Source organism: Paramormyrops kingsleyae, chromosome 15 (genome assembly GCF_048594095.1).
Source record: "Paramormyrops kingsleyae isolate MSU_618 chromosome 15, PKINGS_0.4, whole genome shotgun sequence".
Taxonomy (NCBI): Eukaryota; Metazoa; Chordata; class Actinopteri; order Osteoglossiformes; family Mormyridae; genus Paramormyrops; species Paramormyrops kingsleyae.
Window position 1 is genome coordinate 14,472,707 of NC_132811.1, and position 23,545 is coordinate 14,496,251.

At 43.6% G+C, this 23,545-nt stretch overlaps 1 protein-coding gene across 7 annotated transcripts in view; it reads right to left on the reverse strand.

Moving 5' to 3' along the window:
* swt1 (SWT1 RNA endoribonuclease homolog) overlaps positions 1–23,545 on the reverse strand; it is a 27,271-nt gene continuing 3,726 nt past the window's right edge. For 4 of the 7 annotated variants that reach the window (XM_023804534.2, XM_023804537.2, XM_023804539.2 and 1 more), the window contains 15 exons: positions 22,138–23,008; positions 21,923–21,988; positions 20,270–20,399; positions 19,984–20,085; positions 19,534–19,722; positions 13,871–13,964; positions 13,510–13,658; positions 12,713–12,870; positions 12,453–12,591; positions 10,923–11,068; positions 10,270–10,418; positions 9,782–9,928; positions 5,875–5,941; positions 5,239–5,306; positions 1,316–1,593 (listed from right to left, as the gene is read on the reverse strand). In XM_023804534.2, coding sequence (XP_023660302.2) covers positions 1,488–1,593; positions 5,239–5,306; positions 5,875–5,941; positions 9,782–9,928; positions 10,270–10,418; positions 10,923–11,068; positions 12,453–12,591; positions 12,713–12,870; positions 13,510–13,658; positions 13,871–13,964; positions 19,534–19,722; positions 19,984–20,085; positions 20,270–20,399; positions 21,923–21,988; positions 22,138–23,008 — 2,581 coding nt within the window. In that variant the 3' untranslated portion in view covers positions 1,316–1,487. Of the gene's footprint in view, positions 1,118–1,315; positions 1,594–5,238; positions 5,307–5,874; positions 5,942–9,781; positions 9,929–10,269; positions 10,419–10,922; positions 11,069–12,452; positions 12,592–12,712; positions 12,871–13,509; positions 13,659–13,870; positions 13,965–19,533; positions 19,723–19,983; positions 20,086–20,269; positions 20,400–21,922; positions 21,989–22,137; positions 23,009–23,545 lie in introns of those variants that run through there. The other 3 variants (XM_023804535.2, XM_023804536.2, XR_002837302.2) reach the window with 3 other exon arrangements.

Here is a 23,545-nt window from a genome sequence, read left to right on the forward strand (position 1 = left end):
TACCAAAAATAATTTTATTATATATTTACAGATAGATATAGTACAGTTTTGAATATAAATATCAATAATATAGAAAAGCGGTATGATCGGGGACATCAAAAAGGCTGCAGGGTTCTTCGATGCATACAGGGGACACTAATCACATTAAGGTTATTCCTGACACTTAGGGTTGCCAGGCATGCACAAGAGTCACAGTAAAGTAATTCGTTGGTATGGGATTTCTCATCTTTAGATATCAGCTGGATTTTAGCGTTTAGTGTGCAAATCCCTTCTCCTGAAGGATTCTTCTCGTCCGCTTCCCACGGGGCATGGAAGACCAGGGTTTAATAATGAGTCTATTCTCTTAAATTAATTAACTTGATTAATAACTGCACAAATAAATTTGCAGTACATTTTAAACAATCCCAAAACAAACAAGAAGTATCTGTCTTGGCAAGTCCATGCCACAAGTACAAACCGCCAAGACCTTTGGCTGTGCACAGTCTCATGAGCTAGGCCTGTTTGATACGGCCTAAAAGAAAAATCTCAGGTTGTTTTCAACATACGCCTGATTCACGATTCTGATTTTCGAAATAATCGTTTTAAAACGAAGACATCATTAAATACCCTTATTTTGACAAGTTTAGATGGGGCAGGGCTACTTCGGTAAAAGACTTTAGGTTTGATAGCTCATATCTGGGGTCGATTTTATTTAGCATCTGAATGAACCCATTTTTTTCCATTGCATCTATAGGTACCATATCTTTGCCGATATGAAGCGTCAGGGCATCTGTCATTTCTTTTCCCTGGGACCCTTCTTATTGTATGGAATGTAAGGTGAAGAGTGAGCCGCTTAGACAGCGTTCAGAGGCTGCCCCACACTCCCGCTCCTCAGCCTGTCTGACACGCCAAAATGAGTTTGTTGTGCTGCTGCCTTCGGTAGCCTTCAGACAAACTTTACAGAAGACAGTGGTTTGTTCTACAGTATGTCAGACTTTGCATAAATCAAACCACATCAAAATAACCAAGGTGAGACTGGCAGTGTCAGACTAGCTCCTCTTTCGCGGATGCATGTGCTGCCATCTTGCTCGGTGTGTTGGTGTCCGAGGGGGTGGAGAGAGCAGTCGGGCATGCTGGACTTTGCGGAGCCCCCAAAGTAAGAAAAACATCTTATTCATACTAAAAAAAAATAAATTAGGCAGTTTAAAGTAAATTAGAATATTAATTTTACACATCGCCCTGAACAAAAAAATTTGAATTAAATCGATAGAATCAATTTAATGCCCAGCTGTAACGTAAATTAACTGGCACTATAGAAGACAGCTACGCTCTTGAATTGCAATTCATGTCTTTACTGTAACTTTCCACACATAAGTTAATTTGCAATGAATAAAGCTATGTCAGAATGCATAACTCCCACCCCAATGAAAGCAGGAGATGCAGACTGGTAACTGAGGTATGTGCTGGGGTGGGGGGCAGGGGGAGGTATATCCTGGTGTGTACCAGCATCACGTCCAGGAGCTGCTTGCAGTCCCATACCCCCTGGCAGAGGCACAGAGCTCCAGTTTGTTCCCAAGATCTTCCAGCTGGATCCCTCCCACTCGCAACTTCTCCCTGCAATAATGCAGCACACGTGTCAGAATCGGGAGCAGAGGCTGTTGTGCCACATATATACACCTCAGCTGACCTGGAACACACACCGCAAGCTAGAACACAACCCCCAAACTCGTAAAACGTGACCAGTTTTCCCACATCGCCAGCCGCTCCCCTCCACTGAAGCACTATCAGAGATCAGCAATGACAGAGAGGGACAACTTGCTGGAGAATACGAGCATCCGATAGCACCTTCATCTTCGAGGGAGGAGGGTGTACCGGCCTAAGCTGACGGAGCCATTGCCCGCCCCCCAAAGGGTCTCGAAATAAACGTGAGCATTACAGACGTGACGAGTCTGTAAGACTCACAGGAAAATCACTACAAGATTCAAGTTGCTCCTGAGCTCTTTCTCCTAGAGGCTCATGCCACTTAGACACTCTGCTGGGAAAAGATCCATCATTATATTCAAACCACCTTGTACCTGCGATATTGCCCAAGGTATGAATGCTGCCACAGTTACCTTCCCAGCCAACACTGTTCCTTTACTTACACGCTGCACACATGCACATGCAAAAGCAGCCCCATCACATACTGCCAAAGGAGGCTGGTTTGTGTTGCTGCCTGCGGCCAACTGGTAAACCAACTGGTTCAACTAGTCTGATGATAATAAAACTGACACTGACCCTAACATTACAGCAACTAACCAATTCACAGGCTCCTTTGTTAACAAACAGGATCCACCTCACTCCATTGTGGGTGCAGGCTAACACGTTTAACTGGAAATGTACAGCGTGAACTGTCTATAAAGTGCAGGTTTTTGGGATAACCTTTAGGTCAGCTGTTCAAACCCAGGTGTGAGGACTCTTCAGCCAATCAATCCTCCACTTAGAAATCTAATAAGGGAGTTGCAGCGAACACGCGTATACACAGCAGCCCTTTCTGGATGAGATCGCCTGCCCCTGTGCTACATCTACACCTTGTGTTTTTTTTTTTATTAAAAGTGTGAATCGTATTTGAATCTCCTCATGTCTGGGTCCTGACGTTCAGCCACCAGAGGGACGGGATATTGTCAGTCTACATGATGTTACAACCTTACAACCAGCGTTTCAGTTCCCAGTGAATAAGCCCTCATTCCTCCAGGTCAAGAGGGTAAAGTTCACCCAGATAACATCGCTGCAGGAACGTGCAGCTGGGGGTCAGCAGGTTTCCCGCTAGCTGCACAGCTAAAAAAGCACAATGTAAACTGAGCCAGGGACACTTGATCCAGTTCTATGTCAAATATTTGTTTAATTTGACAAGCACCTTAGCAGAGCTCTGTCCTCAAAAAAAGGCCTGGAACTTAACATAAAACTACACATCTGATCCAGGAACCACCGACTTATGGGGAATTAAACATAGGAAAACAAACCAGTATGAACTGGGTTCCAACTGAGATTACAAATGTTAATGGTGAGGCAATGCAATGCCCCTGTTTGGCAATGGGATCAGAAGAGGAAAGAGAACAGGGATGGGTGGCATTTATTCTATATAGTGTCACCTGCACAGAGGTGTAGCCTCCTAGGGCGGGACAGGAGATTAACTGTGCCATGAAGCTTGGATGGCGGAAGGTGAGAGAATGGGCGTGGGGCGGGGAGTAAAGGACAGACTCTCCAAATCGGAGGTGGCAGAGAGGCCACGGAGACTAAGCTGTTAGGGTGACGTGTGACACTGTGCCTAAAATCAGAAGGTCACCAGTTTACATCCTAAGGTCGGCAGAGTAGGGCCCCTAAGCAACGCCTTTAACCCCCATTTGCTCCAAGAATTGACAATGATTATACAAAAAAAAAAAAAAAAGAAAAAGATAAACCCTATGTTCACCATTTGCACAAGTACAAGTACAGGTACATTTGAATTCTTTTCTTCGACTACCCCAACTTACTCTCCATAGCTTGGGGGTCACAGCGTAGGATGAGCCAATGGGTGTCATCCCTGGGACTAGGGTGTTAACTGTGACTGTTCTGCTGAGGCTGGGGCTCGAGCCAGTGATCTTCTGATCACAGGTTTAGCGCCGAGCCACTCACCATCCACGGACTTTGCGTTTAAAAAAATTAAATAAAATGTATGCCATATCTGATAAAAGCATCTGCTAAGTAATATAAGCTTTCTCAGCTTCCTCTTAAGTTCTACCTCCGCCAATACAATTGGGAAGATGTACCCCATGAATCCCTAACTAAGCAGCACAGAAGCTTGGCCAATCAGAGCACGCCTCAGTCCTCCCATATTTCACCTGCCCAATGCTCTGTTCGCCTCCTGGCACCGGTATGGGCTAGGAGCGCGACAAATGGCGTCTTTGTGTGGTGGGTGAACATGAGGTGCGCTGCTGGCACACAAAGCTGGCAGCCTGACATCCCAGCTAGCAGGAGTCTCAGCCCGAGCGCGTGGGAGTGTAGGAAGAAACCGGCGTTGGGGCCCCCGCCCTGTAAGAAAGTTCTCCCAGTTCCAAAACTTCTTTGAGGCAACAGAAATAGTCCTGCTGTGAGACTTCAGGAGCAGCTGCTGCGTTGCAGAGCAGACATTCCAGAGACGACTAAAAAGCCTTTCTCCTGAACACCACACAACTAATAAAGGTCAACAGCAAATCACAAACTTCTACAGGGGTCTGGAACGAACACAAAGGGAATTATTTTTTGTGACTTGTGTGTCTTCACATAAGTCCACTGTGATCCTTATATGAGGCTTCCATTTTAGATACATCTGCTGCAGCTGCTCCCAACTTCCTGTACTACAACCTCCAGCCCGAGGGCAACAGAACGGCACCATGATGCCAAGGAGGGTCCCTGTTACATTTTGTACCTGAAATGATCAAACATACACTTTCTCTCCCCCACCTGAGAGTCAGAGCAGCACAACCCCTACCAAGTGAGAGCCTTAAAAATAAACTAATTTCAGCTACACACCAAATCCAGCCAGGAAACTTCAAAATGGTCAACCTCAAATCTGAAGGCTCAAATCTAGCCTTTCATGAGCATGAAATACCTTTCCAAACCAGAATTAGCTCATTCTCTGTTTAGTGCTCTGCATAAACAATGACAGCCCCCAACAATGCCTGTGGGCAATTTGCATAAATAGCAGGCTTGACAAATGGAATTGTTCTCCAACGTAATAACAGCCTACCAACAGTTTGATTAGAGGGACATGGTGTTCTGCACATGTAGGCCTTAATCTGTAATTTTGATTGAATTACACAGCTCGTTAAGTCCCGCTAATCAATACGCTAATGAGCATGGCTCATATTGTTCAGCCACAACGTGCCTAGAATGAACAGACTATGCTTTAACTAGGAAAGGTAAAATCTTAATGGAAAGGTTTGGTTTCTAATCTGGAAGGGAACTTTCCTCCTGTTGTAAAAACTTAGCAGTGGTGCTTTCAGAAGCCCCAGCAAAGCAGAACAACGCGCTTGCAGAGTGTCGAAGACTCGGGAAAATGAACCGCACAGCTTGACAAATGAAAGCCACCCCATGCATCTCCTCAATTTTCTTATCAAGACAGTGGGATGTTGACTGGGCTATAGGACACAGGACAGGATTTCTACATATTCTTGTTAATGTGTCCAAATGTGTTTCAAAGGTCACAAAGCCAACCCCATGTAGCTGCATTGACTGAAAGCACATAGTTTTTCCACACACCTGTACTCATGTTGGGAAAGACACTGAAACAGGTCCTTGGCAGTGAACCTTGGCTTCGCCAACGTGATCTGCAGCAAAGGATAACACACAAACATTAACATCAACCATCCCTCTTCAGATCAGAAGCCCCCCCAAGTGTTAATCCAGGAGAAACGACTTCCATGTCAACTTTCCTCAACCTCAGAAAACCTTGACACTTGATGGAACATTGATTTTGACATTGATTTCTATTGGGCACATTGCATACATTTTCAGTATTTATTCTTGGTTTGCAACCAATGCAATACATTTGGATACAAAAATGTTCATATGAAAAATTGAAGATTAACCATGGGGTAACAGTATTACTAGCACTGATTATTTTAATCCTCATATACTGCATATAGTAGCCTATTTTATGGTTCTTGCATGTTCTTATATCAGCTTCACCCTTTAGAAATACAAGGTGTTTTATAAAAACACTTTGCTTAGCAGTTATCAGCTCATAACTAGATTGCCAGAGAAAAACTACAATTTCCAGTGGTTCCAAAGTACCGACGGTTATAGTTAAATCCGACAGAGCAGCACACTGCCTAAGAACATAAAAGGGAGCTCAAACTGAACACCCATTGAGCAGGATGAGAAGGAAGACCTCACCTCAGTGGAGCAGATGAAGGTGAACAGAGACTGCACGTCCTCAAAGGAGCAGTCGGACACAAGCACTCTGAAAGGGCAGATCGACAGACAGTCTTAGTATGAAACATCAAACATCCTCTACTGGGCCGTTTTAACGATCACTGAACACATGTGGCATGAGCAAGGATAATTCCGGCATGTTTAAAATGGATATTTCAAAGGTACCATTCACCCTCCACGCCAAAGGCATCAAAAAAGCTGTTAAGGTACTCATTGTTCTGAAAAATGATATTCAGATCTGTATGCAGGAAGTCCTAAAATGCAAAAATAATTTACAATTATTTAACACAGAGGTGAGGAACCTGTTCCCTGGAAAGCCAGTGTGGGTGCAGGTTTTGGGATGGCCTCTCAATCAGCCAATGACAATGGTTCCCCAGGGCTGGAGTTTTATTGGCCACTGTTTTATTATTGGCTGACTGAGGTCATCCCAAAAACCTGCACCCTCACCGGCTCTCCAGGGAACAGGTTCCCCACCTCTGATTAAACAGATGCTTTTATCCAAAGCAACATACAACTGAGAAAGCAGAGTTAGCCAATCCCTGGAGCAATAAGGGCCTTGCTCAAGGTCCCAGTGGTGAAATCACACACCACATCCAAAACAACAGAATGGATACAGGTTTGAATCTGGGTCCTTCAACATGCCATCAGTGACCTGTAATCAAACAAGCTATCCAGCTCTTCGGGAGAGAGAACATTTTGCAAGCAAAATATTTCACACTATTCATGACATGAGCTTCAACTAATGACAAGCTTATTTTAAAAACAGAAGTGAGAAATGAGGATATTAGGCAGGACATAGAACGGCAATTAAAATAAAGCATGTAACCCATTGGGGGTTAGGGTTAGGGTTTATTTTCTCCATGTGGGCCAGAGTGACATAAATAGTGACCTATTCAAAATTAAACAAGAGCTGCTTTCACAATAACAAATCAAAATAAATCATCAGGACTGACCAACTGACTATTTGACCTTTTGATGATACACAGATCACTGACATCTCATTTTTAATTATATCACCGCACGGAAATAATTACACCGAAATATCATCGGTAGCATGATGGACATGCAGGACCAAAGTACAAAAAGGATCAAGTTAAGAAAAAAAAGCCCAATCGATCAAGTGACGAAAGGCTTCAGTCAGGATGCCGACAGTAGCAGCATTTCATCAGCCTGACAAGGAATTTGCAAACAAGTCAATTGCCCCTGAACTCTGGGGATGAAAAAACAACAGGAGAGAGAGAGAAAAGGGGGGAATGGAATGGGGGGTGGGGGGGGGGGGGTGAGAGGTGCCATTAAGAAGGCTACCCCCTGCATTATAAATACTTCCATCTTCTTCAGCTGCTGAATAATGAAGCGAGTCGTGGGAGTGGGTGAGTCATTGTGTTGAGTCATGGTGTTGATCTCCTTGGGAACAAGAAGGGATCCCCGTGCACAGCAGGAATCGTGTGAGAATGAACGCATTCGAGACACGGCACGAGAAGTGTAACTAGACCACACTCACATAGGTCAGATAAGCCTACTGACAGCTCTTTGGCAACAGAGAACCAACAGATATGTTTCTGACCACAAACTGATAACTGGTTATAAACATTTAGTCGTAGATACTCTTGAATATAGGAACCAATACGTGCAAGAAAATGCTGAACGCAAGACAGGGTCTGAGAGTGCGCTATCATGAATGACACAAAAACGGTGTTCAGAAAATTCAGAGGAAAGGGATTTCACCTGTATTGGAGCTTACTTACAAATCACAATGGCTTTCGCTAAAACACACGTGTCATACACTTTGAAGTATCCCTTTGGCTGTGTGTGGAGACCAATGCTGGCAAACACATTGCATTTCACAAAAACCACGAAAACCAGGAAGCGTCAAAACCAGCATCATAAAAACTCACAAATATTCAAGGTCCCAATCATACAAACCTGCCAACTGGTACAGAAAGTGGTTAACGATTATTCTCACAAAGGGCTTAGCTAATGAGTGTCATGGTAACCCTACACCAGGAGGAGGATAAAACAGGCCACCCAACAGAGAGGGCGCCAGTCTCCTCAAAGGCAGACAGACAAGCGCATTCTTTCACACCATCATAAATTATGGTCAAGTTAGTCAACAACTATTGAACAGACAACAATGGAACATATGTTCAGGCAGATGAGTTTCATCACCTATTCGGTGATTAATAGTCAGAACTAACCAGCAGGCTTTAAGTCCCAACCAGAGCAGTAATCATTGTTAATCTCTTTGGACTGGTGGCCAGGGGCATTACGATCAGGTACCATCTCGGTATGGCCCGACTCCCTGAAAACCTCCCTTAAATCCACAGTGATGCGTTGAGCCATTTTACTCATCCAGATTTGTCCCCTTTCTTTATTTCGCCGTGTCCAATACAAATTACAGCAGTTAATCTCATTTTGACATATAAGGTTTTCAATTAAACCAATGCATGGCCATTACATTTATCAACCCATTTTACTAAAAGCTGTCACAGAAATTTTGGCCGGAGACCTGGTTCTAAAGTGATGGGAATTTATTTCTGTTGGAGACGGAAGCAGAGTGAAACACAAGGAGTGACCATTGACAGCTTCAATGAAAGGAGGTCCGAGCTCTCATTTATACAAAGAGACAAGCAATTTCTAGATGGTCTCCCCTCCATGAACATTTCAGGCATTGCACTTTTCTTGGCTAGGTTCCATTGCCTTACCTTATTTACTACAGGAACATGGGTAATTTTAAACATTTCTATAGACATTCCTCACATAGAACTACAGCTTGCCAAAGTATTTTACTACCCAAACCACCTGGCAGGTCTTGTGAGGTTAATCCTTGATGGTCAGTTTTAAAAACTTCTTCCACATTCCGGCCATTTCACCTTACAATCTAGCAACAAGCACTACGATCAAGAAGTTATTCATCCCTATAAGGAAGCATCCATTGCCAAAATATTTATCTTATCCACCGGGCAAGTCTTATAAGATTAATCCTTGATGGTCAGTTCCAAAAATTTGTTCCACAACGTTTAGGACTTTTACAATAAGGAGAAAATGGTCTATTGAAGAAAAAAAAATCCCATGATATGTTCATCAACATTTCCGATTGTCTGAACAAACAACTCATTCACCTGCTCTGGACTGCAACGTCACCCCATCCATTCACTTGCTGGTTTTCATTGAAACACATTCATGCTAACAGGTGAATTGCACAATCAGTCTCTCCTCCATTTGCCCTCTAACTTAAATTAAAACTTAAACTGACCTCACCGTCTCATTCTAGTATTGATACTCCATCAAGAAACTAGATTAAATGTAGCAAGCTTCCCAGAAACGAGAATGTCTGACCTCAGACTATGCTTGTGAAGACAGAGTGTACAAGAACAAGATAAATAGTTTCAGCACCAGGAGAGAAGGGCTACCACACTGTACAGTGAGTGCCAACAGGATGGTGTATCATACAGGTAGGGCTGACAGAAGAGCGGAGTAATCCCAGTGTGGCAGACTGGGCAGGATTATCGGAGAGCATCTATACCAGAGGTCCCCAGATATTTTTCCTCAAGGGCCAAATTTTACCAGCAAAACAAGGCCAAGGTCCACCGTTTCAAGTGGGGGGAAAAAAAATGCAGACCAGTGGGCAAGGGTGGGGCAAATCAATCGTGCATAATTCAATTATGTTCTGGTTTGGAGTCCGCCAGTTGGTGACCAGTGATCAACAGAATGACCAGTGGTAGTGACAGCAGGACACAGAGGGTAAAAAGTCACAGGATGAGCAGACAGTCACAAAGAAGATTAAGGTGGAAAAGGACATTCAGAAGGCAAACTGAGGGTTAAAGGGCTATCAGAGCTAATGCAGGCAGGGGGGCAGGGGGGGCCGTACCCGTGGACGGCATGTAGCAGCTGGCGGATGGTACCGGCGAGCGAGCACAGGCAGGAGAGGGCACCCTCCGGGGGGGGCGGCCTGCTCTCAGGCATGCTGGTCTCCATGGAGCCTGGGTCAAACTGGAGAGCCATGAACACAGCAGAGCTGGGCCACGGGGATGGGAGGGGAGAAAAAAAAAAAACCTAGAGTCACCATTCTGCATCACATGTATAGTTAGGAAGACTGACTCACATAATCATGCACTAATTACTAGTACTGAACAAGCTATAGAAACCGGCACCGTGAATTCGATGGAAGGTTGAAAGAGACTAGAGGCGCTGAAGGAAACCTGTTTCCCAGAACTCTCTAAAGCTCTACGCTCGGGATTATTTTAGCACAATCCCCTTAACAAATGGGGGGGGGGGGGGGGGCACAGCCATTCAGAGCTGTGCTGGGCCGAAAACGCTGTAGCCAGTCAGGCTTCTCTGCTTTGGATTTCTGATCACCTGATCTGGCACGCGTTACTCCAGATGTTCTCAAACACCTCCCACACCTCAAGATGTGAGGGCTGGGTCTCCAACGATCCCTCCTCCTCGGACATGACGGCATCGATGTTTGGGGAAATCAGTGGGCTTGCAGGGACATCCGTTTCTGGCTAAAAGCGCACTCACACACACACACACACACACACATGCACACACACATACAACCTCAGATGAGCATCGCTGAAATGACATGGCTGCATTTAGACATACAATACCGGTTTTTTATGTATACAGTGTGCAGCTCACAGGAATAGCACTGTGTCCAGGATCGAAAGGTGACTGGTTCAAATCCCAGGGTCGGCAAAATGATGTCACTGCTGGGCCCCTGAGCGAGGCCCTTAACCCCCAATTGCCCCAGGCAGTGTCTGACCACGTCTCTCTCTGAATAAAAGTGTGTGCTGAATATGTACAATGAACTTAATGGTAATGATTTCAGGCTTGAAAATCCTAACTTAAAGCAATCACTCATACTAATTTGTAGATCAAAAGAAAAAAAGACATAAAAGTAAAATGGACTACAGACTGTGAATGAGTCATCGTAGTAAGAAAGTGGGCGTTATGCGTACTGCCTGTGACCGGAAGCTTCTGAAAGGACTTCCAGGTCCCATCCCTACCTTGCAGGGCTCCTGCAGCAGGGGCTCCAGCGCCGACAGGGACCGGACGACCTGGCCCTCATAGTCCGAACGCCGCCCGAACGCACGCAGCAGCTGCTGGGCCTCCAGAGCCGCCCGCCTGACGGCACATCTGTCCAGCATCCTGCCTGGGGGGGGCACAGCCTTTTAGGCAGGACTGTATCACCGGCCCACACGTCAGTGCAGCAAAACCGCCGCAATAACATCACTGCTATAAATACACCACTATGTTCTTTATGTCCTGGTGCAAAACAGACTGGAAAAACTCACTACTTGTCAAGAGTCTTGATTAGGTTTTTTAGAACTGTTATATTTTTCCACAGTGACTCTGCCCAGAAATTTTTGCGGGTTCCTGTCGTATAAAAGGGGAAGGGAAAAAAAATAATAAAAAATGGAAAAAAAAGTGATTTTCTCCCAGTTGTTTGCTGCTCATGGTAACCAAGTGTATCATCTTCAGGTGTGTGTGTGTGTGTGTATGTGTGTGTGTGGGGGACAATTTCTTCAGACAAATTGGGCAATCTCCCTGGATTGGCTCTGATATCATAGCACAGGTGCGTCACAAGCCTGTGGAGTTTGGGACTGGACTCTCGAATGGATCCGAAAGTACGACTTTTACAGTGTAAAGCATCTAACTTTTTGTCTGTAAAATGAAAATTGAAAATATTTCCAGGCACAGTTAATAAAGAGGGTTATTGAAGCAGCGCTCACTGACACAAAGCTGATCCTAAACTGAAAGGCAAAAAATATATATTACAGGCCTTTTTTCACCACACTTCTACTTTCCCAGAAGCCTTTGTGTCTGAGATAAATGTGAGGTTTTCTTTGGTTTATGGGTGAAAGGGATGACTGATCTGAGCAGGCAGTAACGGGCGCAGGGGTGCGGCCCTTTGCTCCTCCGGGACACAGTTAGGATGTCAGCTGGCCTCCGCCTTGCCGCGCTGGTACTTTTCCACTCGCCCTTTCATGGGAGGGCCTGGCCAAGCCCTGGAGACTAGCATGGAGCTAAACAGAACTGGGTCACTCCGGGCCTCGGACTCACTCTCTGGGTGCTGAGTAGCCGGAAAAACAGGAACGCAAACACACTCGGGCTTTCATCCTGTGCCTTTCCCCAAAGGTCAGCATAAAGCAGCTGTGCTTTAATGCAAATAACTGCCATTAATAAAACGAAACGCCCTGTTCTTATAGCAAAACCCATCGATCCTCCAATTGCTTATCCTTTACAAATGTGAGTCTGCAGCAAATCCCAAGAAGCACAGGGATTCAGTAGCGGCTGCAGGACGCCACATACACAAACTCACAGACAATTTAGAGACACTAATTCAGCTTTTGGACTGCTGGAGGAAACCAGAGTACCCAGAGAAAAGCCACACAAACTGGGGGTGAACATGCAAACTCCATATATACTGAGGGAAGCGGGAATCAAGCCCACAACCCTAGAGGTGTGAGGCTACAGGGATACCCACTGAGCCACAGCGCCACCTCCAGACAACTGCACTGCAGTGCGACTAGTACCTTTGCAGAGCATGTCACTCAGACATTGAACAGTGCGCAGGAGATTCCGTTGGAAGACGTTTCCAAATACAGCGATCCAGTGCTTCGTATAGCACCGTAGGAGGTCGCACACGGTCCAAGGTGGCTTCACAAACACAATCTAGAGGAGATGCGAGACAGACCACAGCACAATCTCAGTAGGAACCATGGTTTCATTACTGTATTTACAGACTCAACTACAGCAATCACATATTAATCCTATGAGGAGCGACAGTGTTTACCTCCTCCCACAGATCGCCATAGGCAACCTTCATCTCCTTCATCAGCACCTTTGACAGCACCTCCTGCAGGGCATCCTCCAGCACAGAGACGCAGGGGCCGAGCTCACAGGAACCCACTGCGGCCGTCTTCCTCCCCGTCTCAAAGCCTCTGTTCCCGGCTGTTAGCAGCACATTAAAAAAAAAAAAAAAAAAAAAACAGCTGAAAAGTACAATAGCCACGACACTTCTGTCCCTCAGCATCCGGTCGTGCGGTAAGAGGTTTTAGAAATGCGGGTGAAGGCAGCAGACGCACTGCTGAAAGAAAGCAGAGCACCAGTATAGCCTTAGAAGAATGAGCAAGACATAGGAAACATAAGTCTCAACAGCAAAAGGAAAATATAGCATAACATTGAAACCAGTTTTCTGGGCAATGAGGCAGGAGCTGCGATGACAGGAGGCTTGGGCAGTATAACCCCGGATTTTACCCCCAGAGTATTATTTTTAACACCCCCAAAAATAGAGGCGCTCCGCTTTCTATTAAACTGATACAGAGATGCTGTATGGGGGCGATGTACTGTAGGGAAGAACATTGTGCATACGAATAAAGTTCTGAAATCTAAAGTTGCCATTTTAAAAGAAGTTTTTCTTAATGTTGGAAAAAAACTTATTTAAAATTTAAAAATTTAATAGAACAGGAAGAACAGCAGAAGAATTATCTGGAAGTAGTAAAGAAATACTTTTCTTATGGTGCCCATTTGCTTGCAGGACTAATATTTCATATGATATGCAGTGATCTTTTTCTGACCTTTCTGACTGACCTTTTTCTGCAGGCGGGGGCCCCCAGGAACTCAGACAGCCACTGGCCTGGACGCCGCGCTTGACCCTCTCCGCCTCGGATTCCAGGTCATCCTTGCTCAGAGCTCTGACCCCGCTCAGTATGGCCTTGCTGCACAGGTTCTTGTCGTTGCTGCGCAGCACACGATTGAATAATAAAACGAACAAAAAAAAAAAAAGAATGACTCATCACTTGCAAGCCATTAACAGAGGCTGGCATACAGAAAGCCTTTAGCGTTGTTACGAGACACACAGTTCGGGCATAAAAGCCACTTAACCTTCATATTAAACAATGCTAATGAGCACAGAATGTCATTGTTGTATTATACTGAGACCAAAACTTACGTGCAGAGAATGAGAGTGCCCCCTGGGTATATAACCTGGTACTGCAGACAGCACTGCAGCACTCGGTCATCATTATTCTCCGCATTAAGCATATCTAAAAGCAAAGAGAGCAGCTTGATTACAAGGTCGTCTTACCTTAACTGATACCTTTACACAGGGGCGTAGATTTAGGGTGGACGGAGGGGATGTGTCCCCACCAATATCCTCCGACCATTGAAATGTCCCCACCAATAATTTAATCCACTTAAAAAAAAAAAACAATCGTGCTGTCAACATTAACCTAGACACGCAGAAAGGGATAAATCACGTTCTCTCCTTGAGTCCTCCCGCCCCCAAAACACATATGAACATTTTGATTGGCTGTGCATTTCCCTGCTATCATGTGAGAGGCTGTGGCTGCGTTCAGATACAAGCAGCGCCAAATGCAGTGGATTTTTTTCCCCGTGCAAGAAGGTGTGTTGGGTGACACATGTGAGGATGGCGGCAGCAAAAAAAAAAGAAGCTGGACATAAGGAGCTTTTTTTCAAAGAAAAGTGTAAGTCACTTCAAGTTCGCTAGTGAATCCATCAAAGTCCATCAAAGTAACGACAACAATTAACGTTAATGCTAGTGGGGTTTTTTTTTTACCGCTTTGACGCACATTCATTATAGCAGGGCAGGCTATAGTCTGTGAATACGGACTTAAAACTAACAGCAGATTAAACAGCTAAATGTAAAAGTATAAATATGATCCCTGTCAGTTCTCCTAATCTAATGACTACTATTTGTCAGAAATCAGTCTTGTGAAAGAAATTGATATGCTACATACTAATATTGCCATGGCTAGAATTTTATTGACAGTTCACCAATAGACAATACACTTCGCACAAATAGTTTTTAAAATGCATTCACTGACTTGGCAAACAATGATTTGATTCGAGATTTGCACACTAAGACTCAGAAAAAGTGAAATAAAATGATTGCTGTTTAAATGGCATGTGTTTATCCTGTTTTGTCAGGTGACAGAATCTAAACAACTGTGCTGTGTATCAGACAGTGATGGAGAGAAGGGGTCACAGGTGATGTTGAACGATGACTTGATATTATTATACCTAGTTGTCCTAAGATTTAACATTGTTACCAATAATAGGCTGAGGCATTCTCTGTCAATGCTCATAAGGAATCCCTCAATGTTTTTTTATTAGGGGACAGAAGCAGATCAGCCATGTTGTAGTTTAGGTGAAGAGGCAAGGTCACAGGAGGTGAATCTGAATGTTGATTATATATGACATATAATATGTGTGTGTGTATTATACATGTTGATTATACTAATATTTAACATTATGAGGAGTGATAGGCTGAGGATGTAAGTGATTCATTAGTGTTTTTGGCAAAAGTTTTGAACTGACATGTCTCACTTTTTTGTCACGCTATTTCATCAGGTGACAATCCTGTCAGGTACTAGTGCAGTCAGAGGGGAAGAGTTAGGGTCAAAGGTGAGGCCTATTAAAGGCATTGTCCAGCCCCCAAAAAAACTTTACTCACTATTTACTTTTTAATTTAACTTAATGAATTGCATTTCGAGTGGATTAATATCAATCGAAGCATTGCTAGTATTAATGTAAAGTGATTTTGCATTTTGCAGCATATTAAAAAAACATGCATTCCGTGGACGGAGTTGGGGTGGCGGGGTTGGTGGGTGGGGCAGGGGATGGGGGGGGGGATGGAGTCATAGGTCCCCACTAATGTCCAGAGCAAATCTACGCCCTTGCCTTTACACATTCAGTTTAACCCTCACCTTCCACACCGACTCATTCTCTCTCATGCCAACACAACAATCCCTCAGTAAGGAAGATCCTTCAGCTGCCGGCTCGCCTTAAAGGACACTTTACCCTCTCCACTGATGTGCTGCACAGGGCATCTAGCCACCCTGGCAGATTTCTAACATTTTCATATATTAGGGGACATTTAAAAAGGCATCAGACATTAGAAAACATTCCCACAGTGATGCAGGATTTTAAATTTATGGGTGGTGTGTGGCTCTCCGAGTTAGAAGTTTAAACTGCATCCAGAAGGTCACTGGTTCAAATCCCATAGGCAGCAGAGTTCAGGCGTTGAGTAAGGCCAAAAACTCCAACCGCCCCTAGATTTAAAAGCCTTGCTCAATAAATTATAATGGATAAATAACCCTGCACTTCGACCCATGTATGCGTCTTCGTGGGTCTCCCCTGCCTTTAAGTTGCCCAGAATAGGCTCCAGGCCTCCTCCACATGACTAGATGGATGGGCAATGAAAGGACAAAACCAGAAAGTGGCAAGTTCATGTTATAAATGTATTCAAAATGGCAACGTCTGTGTTGAGGGAAGTGGTGACGTCAGTCTGCTGAAGCCTCTGTAACCTTGAGAACTTCCTGTCTCCACCCCATGTCCTCCCTGTCAACCTCATTCACCTAGCTGATGTGATTTCTCCCCAGGAATACATATTACCACTTCTGTTCCATCCTCCATATTGCTTGCCCTGATGCCTGCATAGTACTGAATTGGTCCTGCTGTTTCTCATGAATAACCATATTTAAAGAGCACATTGGGGTCTGTTTATGATGGGAAGTGCCTGAGGAAAAGCTCCACCGAAAAGTGACATTTTTAAGCTCTGTTCCTCATTACACATCTTCCACTCAGGCACACCATGAATACGTAAAACACCGACTCTGTGATGGCATCAAAAAGTATTTTCCATTTATGCCAGATGTATAGGAGTCACAGAAATTAACGTCAGTATTTTCCTCAACCTGTTATTGACGCCTGCCATATTAATTTCTGTGTCCACCACTTGTATTATATCCTTTGCTACCCCATCCCAGTTTGCCATTAACCCTGGAGACATTCTAAGAAATGACGCCCTCTCCTGGTGAAAATCCAATTCATGTTATCTCATTTTTTCAAAAACTTTTGAAGTACAGTAATTCCTCAAGATAAGCACATTGACATTCGTGGTTTCACTTCTTTTTTGCGAGTTGGCCGTGAACAATTAAATGAGAATGTTTATGGAGCTTGCCAGGTCGCAGAAACTCACAGATGACACATAAGCCAAAGATAATACTGAAAATGATTTGAATCACATAAAAACCACAATATATAAATATTAGTCATACATAATATTTGTTAGTGTAAATACATACTATATCTTTAATATTCAAAGAATTGGATTTAATACGCTTCACATCTTTGTCTCATCAAACCAGCCCGACACATGTTAGTTGCCTTTGTGCTTGTGGAATGCTGTGGTTCTCGCAGTAATTTTTAAACTTTTCAGTGCCGTTATTTTCCATTTTTAATAATGGGTCCAAAACATAGTGTTCCTAGTGCATACAGCAGTAACTTTGTACATACAGGGTCATAATTTAGATGGTTTGCATATACTGTTGGTGACTTGGTTCTTATATGAAGAGAATATTTTATTTTCTGCTTGGACTAAGAAGCCACAATAATACAGCCCTTCCCGCAATCTCCTCTTTACGGCTCGAGCAGAAAACACACACACACGCACACACACGCACACAAACACACACACACGCACACACACACAAACACACACACACCTCAACAAGTGTTGGGGCAGTGAGCACAGAGGAACAATTTTTCAGGGCAGTTATAGGGCCTTAACGGAGAGTCGGATTACTGTGTAATTCAGAGATAAAAGTTTTGCAGAACATTTTCTCTCTACCTATTGCACCTGGGACAAATTTAAAATGAAGTGGTGCTCCCTGTCTCACCAGCCAAGACTGGGGGGAAAAACCAGCCCAGACTGGGAAGGAGAGTGGGCATTCCTTATCTCACTAGCTAAGGCCGGGAAGGAGTACGACAGAAGAAGACACCTCTAATAAAAGCAATTTACAGCAGAGTCTATGCATTCTAGCTCTATTAACATTCCTCAGTCTTGTTTTCTTCCACACTCTAAAAAATGTCTGGATTGGAAATGACAAAGCAATTTGACGTTCATAGTGTACAGCACAGTCCTGTTGATAATAAAGGGTCGATTGCAACTAACAAAGTACAGTACTTTCTGGAGTTGATCCTCGACTTAGCGCACAGCATCGCACCAAATTGGCATGGAACCTTGATACCGATTGCAACCAACTTAGTCATCGAAAAAAAGCCTCAACCTATAGACTAAAAAAGACCCCAACTGCAACCGGCTCAAAGGATCAGCTGCTGCCCTCTACAGGATATCAAATGAAATCCTCCTGATATGTTGTAACCACCACATGAAGTATTCTGACCCATTATAGCACACTGCAAACTACAGCTGATCAATAACCACTAACATAAGGGTCCCAATTATTTTGTACAATATTGAAGTCATGAATCAGTAACACTTGCATTTTTGTTGTGAAATTCTAAACAGAAAACTACCTTTTTTTTATAAGTTTATAAGTCTGTAGTACATGTGCACATAGTTTATTCAAAATGAGATTGAGTGTAGACGTTAAATGCTAAAAGCAAATTGAAATTAAACATACAGCATACAAAGCAAAGGAGCATAATTACCAGGAAAGGCTGAAACAGCTTGCAAACTAGCAATGTTAACGATTTCTTTTCAAAATGTTCTTTCAGCTTGGCTTTTTATGTTTACTAGGGGTGTAATGGTAAACAAAATTAAGGATTCAGTACAAACCTCAGTTTTGGGTTCACTGTTAGCTGCAGTTTCAGTACAGTATGGTAATAATCAATGAAACATCACGCTATGGAGCTAAAGATATTTTAATAATCTAATTTAATAAACAATCGGTTATAGCATCATGCTAAATGTGAACAATTTATCATAATTAACAAAATCATCTTTTTAAGAATATTCAGAAACGTATTTTATTGATGAAAAAACTTGGTGCTGCAGGTAAGGGTGAAACTGAAGTTTACAGAGTAACTTCTAACTCACGATTGCATCATCACGACTGTGTCATCACGATTGCATCATCACGACTGCATCATCAGCCAAACAGCTGACTGACACGCAACAAGAGGAAGGAATTCGTATTGTGGAGGAGATTTCGCATAACAGCCAAAAGAGGTCACATGTTATTTATTAGAAAAATTTCATGTTTTATTTTAGGTCAATTGCATTTATTAGCATGTTTATTTCGTCCAAATATTTTAATGACAGCTTTACTTTCAGTTTATATTTAAATTATTAACACATGATATTGGGTATAATTTATTGTTATAAGTAATTGCCATGAAAGCGTTTATGTCCATTGTTGGAGGAACAATGGTGGTTAGTCATGATATCCTAGAAAGAACTGTAATGGCAGGTCTTCAGCTTTGGCTTAGGGAACATACCATACCTGTACCAACAAGTATGCAACTTAGCTAGCACCTGCATACTAAATCAGCAAGCGGACTGCAATCGAATAACCCGAACATACTTTTAACATTATCATTCAGGTTAGCAGTTTATTATGAGTTGATGTTAAGGATGCATAAGGATTTGCGGGGATCCTTTATCCCAAATCTCATGATTGTGAATGAGCACATCACACAGTATCAGGTGAAATTGTGCCATGTTAAGGTTCACACCCCTAGCGTTAAGCAATAGAGAAATGTTCAAGAATAGTATTACAAAGAGCACAGGCTAACAGTCTTATGGCTAAAAAAGCAGGCCTGCTTGGAGACGGAGCCGGCACTCACAGGATGTCTTCGCGGCCTGCTGCATGGACTGGCCCCACAGCCGCGGCTCCTGGTTCTTCAGGCAGGTGTAAATGTAGTGGACGGCAGGGCCCGCCTTGCACGCCACACTGTTAGACAGCTTTCCGTTCTTCAGCGCGTCCAGCTCCTGCATCACCACCCAGGGGATCAGGATGATGGGGAATCCTACAGCTGGTGGACAACAAACATGTTTCACTATGAATGTGGGGGGGGGGGGGCACACCCATGTTTTCCTGGAGAAGTGGACCACAGAAGCCATGTTCTATACACCAAACTGGATTCAAATTCAGGAGAAAAAGCTTCCAGAGAGCAACTTCTGGGACATTTTTGACAATGCAGCAAATGATGCAACTAAGCTTCAGTGGTTTCTGAGCTTCAGCTGGCTAATTCTACCCCATAGGAAGCAATGGACTCAGCCTTAATGCCCTGTACCTCCAAGGCCAAGCGATTTCATTTTCTTGACAAAGTCCAGGTGACTGAGGAGGATGTTGGTGTCAAGGACGATGAGAGGTTCATGCAGGATTTCCTCTTTATCTGCCATTTCAGGAACAAATACACAGGCACACATTTGCAAAGAGAAGAGACTCAAACTCAAAACTACAGGACAAATACAAGAATGGAGCTTCCCCTCGTCACACGGTTTATGAAAGAGTATGGAAATCGCATTAAAAAGCACTGCTATTGAAAGCAAATGATTCGGCACTAGGAGGGATCTCACTTGAAGATGAACTGGTGAACTCCTCCGACAGGTCGATGTCCATGGCGGTCAGCTCCCCGTAGCTCTCCACCATGTTGACCCGCAGCTCATTCTGAGATCGGGCTCGATGTAACTCCTCCACCACCTGAGTCTGAAACACATACACAACACCGGGGATGCAAGTGGGCACACACACACTGCAGTATGCATGTGATTACTGTATTATTATTAGGTAATACTGTATGATTATCCATCCATCCATCTTCTATACCCATTTGTGCTATGCAGGGTCACAGGAGTCCAGAGCCTAACCTGGAAGCTACAGGCTAAACACAAGGAATAGCCCAAGACTGGGCACCAACCCATCACGGTAGGGCTGCACGATATTGGGGCAAAAAAAAAAAAATATATAAAAATCACATCATAACATTTGAAAGTTTTGTGATTAATACTGCAAAAATTATTAAACGAAAAAGATTAAATTTACCCGAAATGAACTATAGCCAGATAGAACTTATCTACCAATAGAATGTGTCAAATAAGTGGCGGTGATTGCTGTGAGTGTCAGATACAAAGCAGTACCATCAAATTACTTGTTTTTGCTCAATATCGTCTCTACGGAACACAAAATATTCTTATGCAGCAGAAGGCGAATGTCTTTTGGTGACCAGTTCTTGTTCGCGTTTGTCTTCCTCGCTCATTTTTGTCAAATATTTCACAAATATGCCACACTGTGCATGAGTGAGTCCGACAGCAAAAACAAATAGTGGCTCAAAGTATTTTAAAATTCACCTGGTTTGCACCTGTCCCAGTAAACCAGGGGGTAAGTAGAGCACAACTGAAGATTTAAGATTTAAACTAATTACTTTATCTGATTAGTTAATAAACATAAAAGACAAATAAAATGTTACTATACATAAGAGTCATTTTTCCCGATCACACCTTTATTTAGAAAAAACAGAACAGCACACCGTATTAGGCTAAAACTCGGGATTTCCAATTGTGTACTTAAGTATTTACAGTAAACTTGGTATTTTGAGTGCATTCACTTGCACATCCAAAACAAACAAGTTTAAGTACTGAATATGCGTTTTGAGTCTCACGGTAGGTTATACGGAGGAAAAGTAAGGCAAGACCAGGTGAGTAAGGGAGGGGTTGTGAAGGGGCTGAAATGTGCAAAAAATAGAAACGGTAATAAATTAGTAGTAATTACTAATCAATAAAACTTAATGAATTTATGAATAATCATTTAAAAAGTGTTAAAGGAAGTATTTACAGTTGGCCTACCTTTTCAAGACGACCCATCCCACTACCCACCCCATGTCATTGTCCATCGCCCAGCCGTAGTGTATAATACGCAATGTCAAAATTAATACTGCACATTGTACAGCTCTATTATGAATGATTGTGACTGATGTTTCACTGTGCATACAGAGCCTGCATGTCACTCCCTAGTAACAAACTAGCAAATTATATCGAACAGACTTCTCTCAGAGATTAGTCATAGAAAATGACCTTTTGTGTCAAGCTGCAAGAAAGTAGTAGCATGATGTGACTGATATAATTTGCCTTACATGACATCACACATTCCTGTGATGTAATTATTGCACATCGTCATGACGATGTTGAAATGATACACAGTGCAGCCCTACATCACAGCACTGTTAGTATTACCGTTGGTACCTCCTGATCATTGTTGGAGGCTTCAGTGGTCCTAGGAAAAACTCTGTGACCTTCTTTCTGCAGCAAAGCACACGAAAAATACACATATGAATAAACACATGACTCAAACGATTACATAAAGCGAAATGATTCCAAAAGGTAAATAGTAGCCAAATGTGAAGTAATGCTTGGCTACAGGAGACAGGAAGGATTGCCACCGCTCCTACCGGTGAGTCAGTGTTGTGAGCCCGTTCTGGCACTTCCGGACGAGGGGGGCTTCCCTTTCGCCCCCCCTTTGACGATGGACTGGCTTTGGGCCATCTCTTTACTGCATCTTTCACACCCAGAAGTGCATGTTTCACTACTGTCCTGTCTGTATAGGGGGGGCATTCAGATTCCAAGGCACCAGTGCTTGTTCTGACGCCTTTGATTGCATGTCTGCTTAAGGGCTGTTCACAGATTACATGGCTGCCTTGCACCAGGTTTGTCTTCTTCTGTATTTTGAATCTGATGGGTTGCCATGGTTTCGAACATGGCGTCTGGTCTCGGCTGCTCCCTGACAGCTCTGGGCCCTTTCTGCCCTGGAATGCTGGCCGGTATGCGTCTGCACCAGGGGAACCCGATTTCCTGTAGGTATCAGGCTGCTGGCGTGAAGAGTGTCTGGTGGAATCACCGGCTCTCTTTTTCTGATGGTGTGGGCTTGGGCTTTCCAGCTCTGTCCCAGATCTTCTCTTCAGATTATACCTTTCCGGCTTCTGGTCACTTTCTTGGTGGCTGAAGCTGTCACAGGAAGATTCCCCGCTAGTGTGCCTCTTGCTGAACTTCCTCCTTTCCTCGCTTGAGCGCTTGGACACATCCAGACCAGATGGAACCAACTTGGATGAGCAACTCTGAGAGATGCGGGGTGACTCGCTCAGGTCACCCCCTGCATTACCCCTCGAGCCTCTCTCTCCACTCTGCAACAGGCTCAATCTCCCCAATTTGTAAACAGGCTTTTTGTAGACTCTCTCCTTCCCCTGGCTGAGGTTCTCCCCACTGATACTCGATAAGGAGGGACTGTCTCGCAGCAGATTGCTTTGGTCTTCATCACGCATGCACCTGTGAAATGATACAAACACATGGGTTAGAGTTATTTTTATACTATAAAATGTTAACATCTGCATTACGTGGAGGATAATCGACTTTGGAAAGACAAAAGCATCCAAAATAGACACCCGGTAACTGAAGATGACTTCTTTATTAAATTCTCATGCACGAGGAACCTCCTCCCCTCACAAAGTGACTATTACACACAGTGGGAGTGGTTTATCGTGCCTAACTCTGTCAATCTCTAATAAATCGGGTTTCCTCAATCCTCCTCCTCAAACAACTGCTTCCCCGTGTTATTAATATCATAATTACTCATACAGACACCATTGTTAGTTTAATTAATTAATGCAAGTACTTTTTATATTTTTTACCATATGTGTGGGACAAATTAGAATCTCCAGTATAAATATAATTTCGTATCCATGCGGGACCAGGGTCACACGCCTTTTACTCATTTCCTATTTTCCCATCTCTTGGAACATCCAGGAGTGTTCTTTCCCCCCGCATGCCGCTGCCTCAGCTTTCCCCATTTTCCTGTCTGGGCAA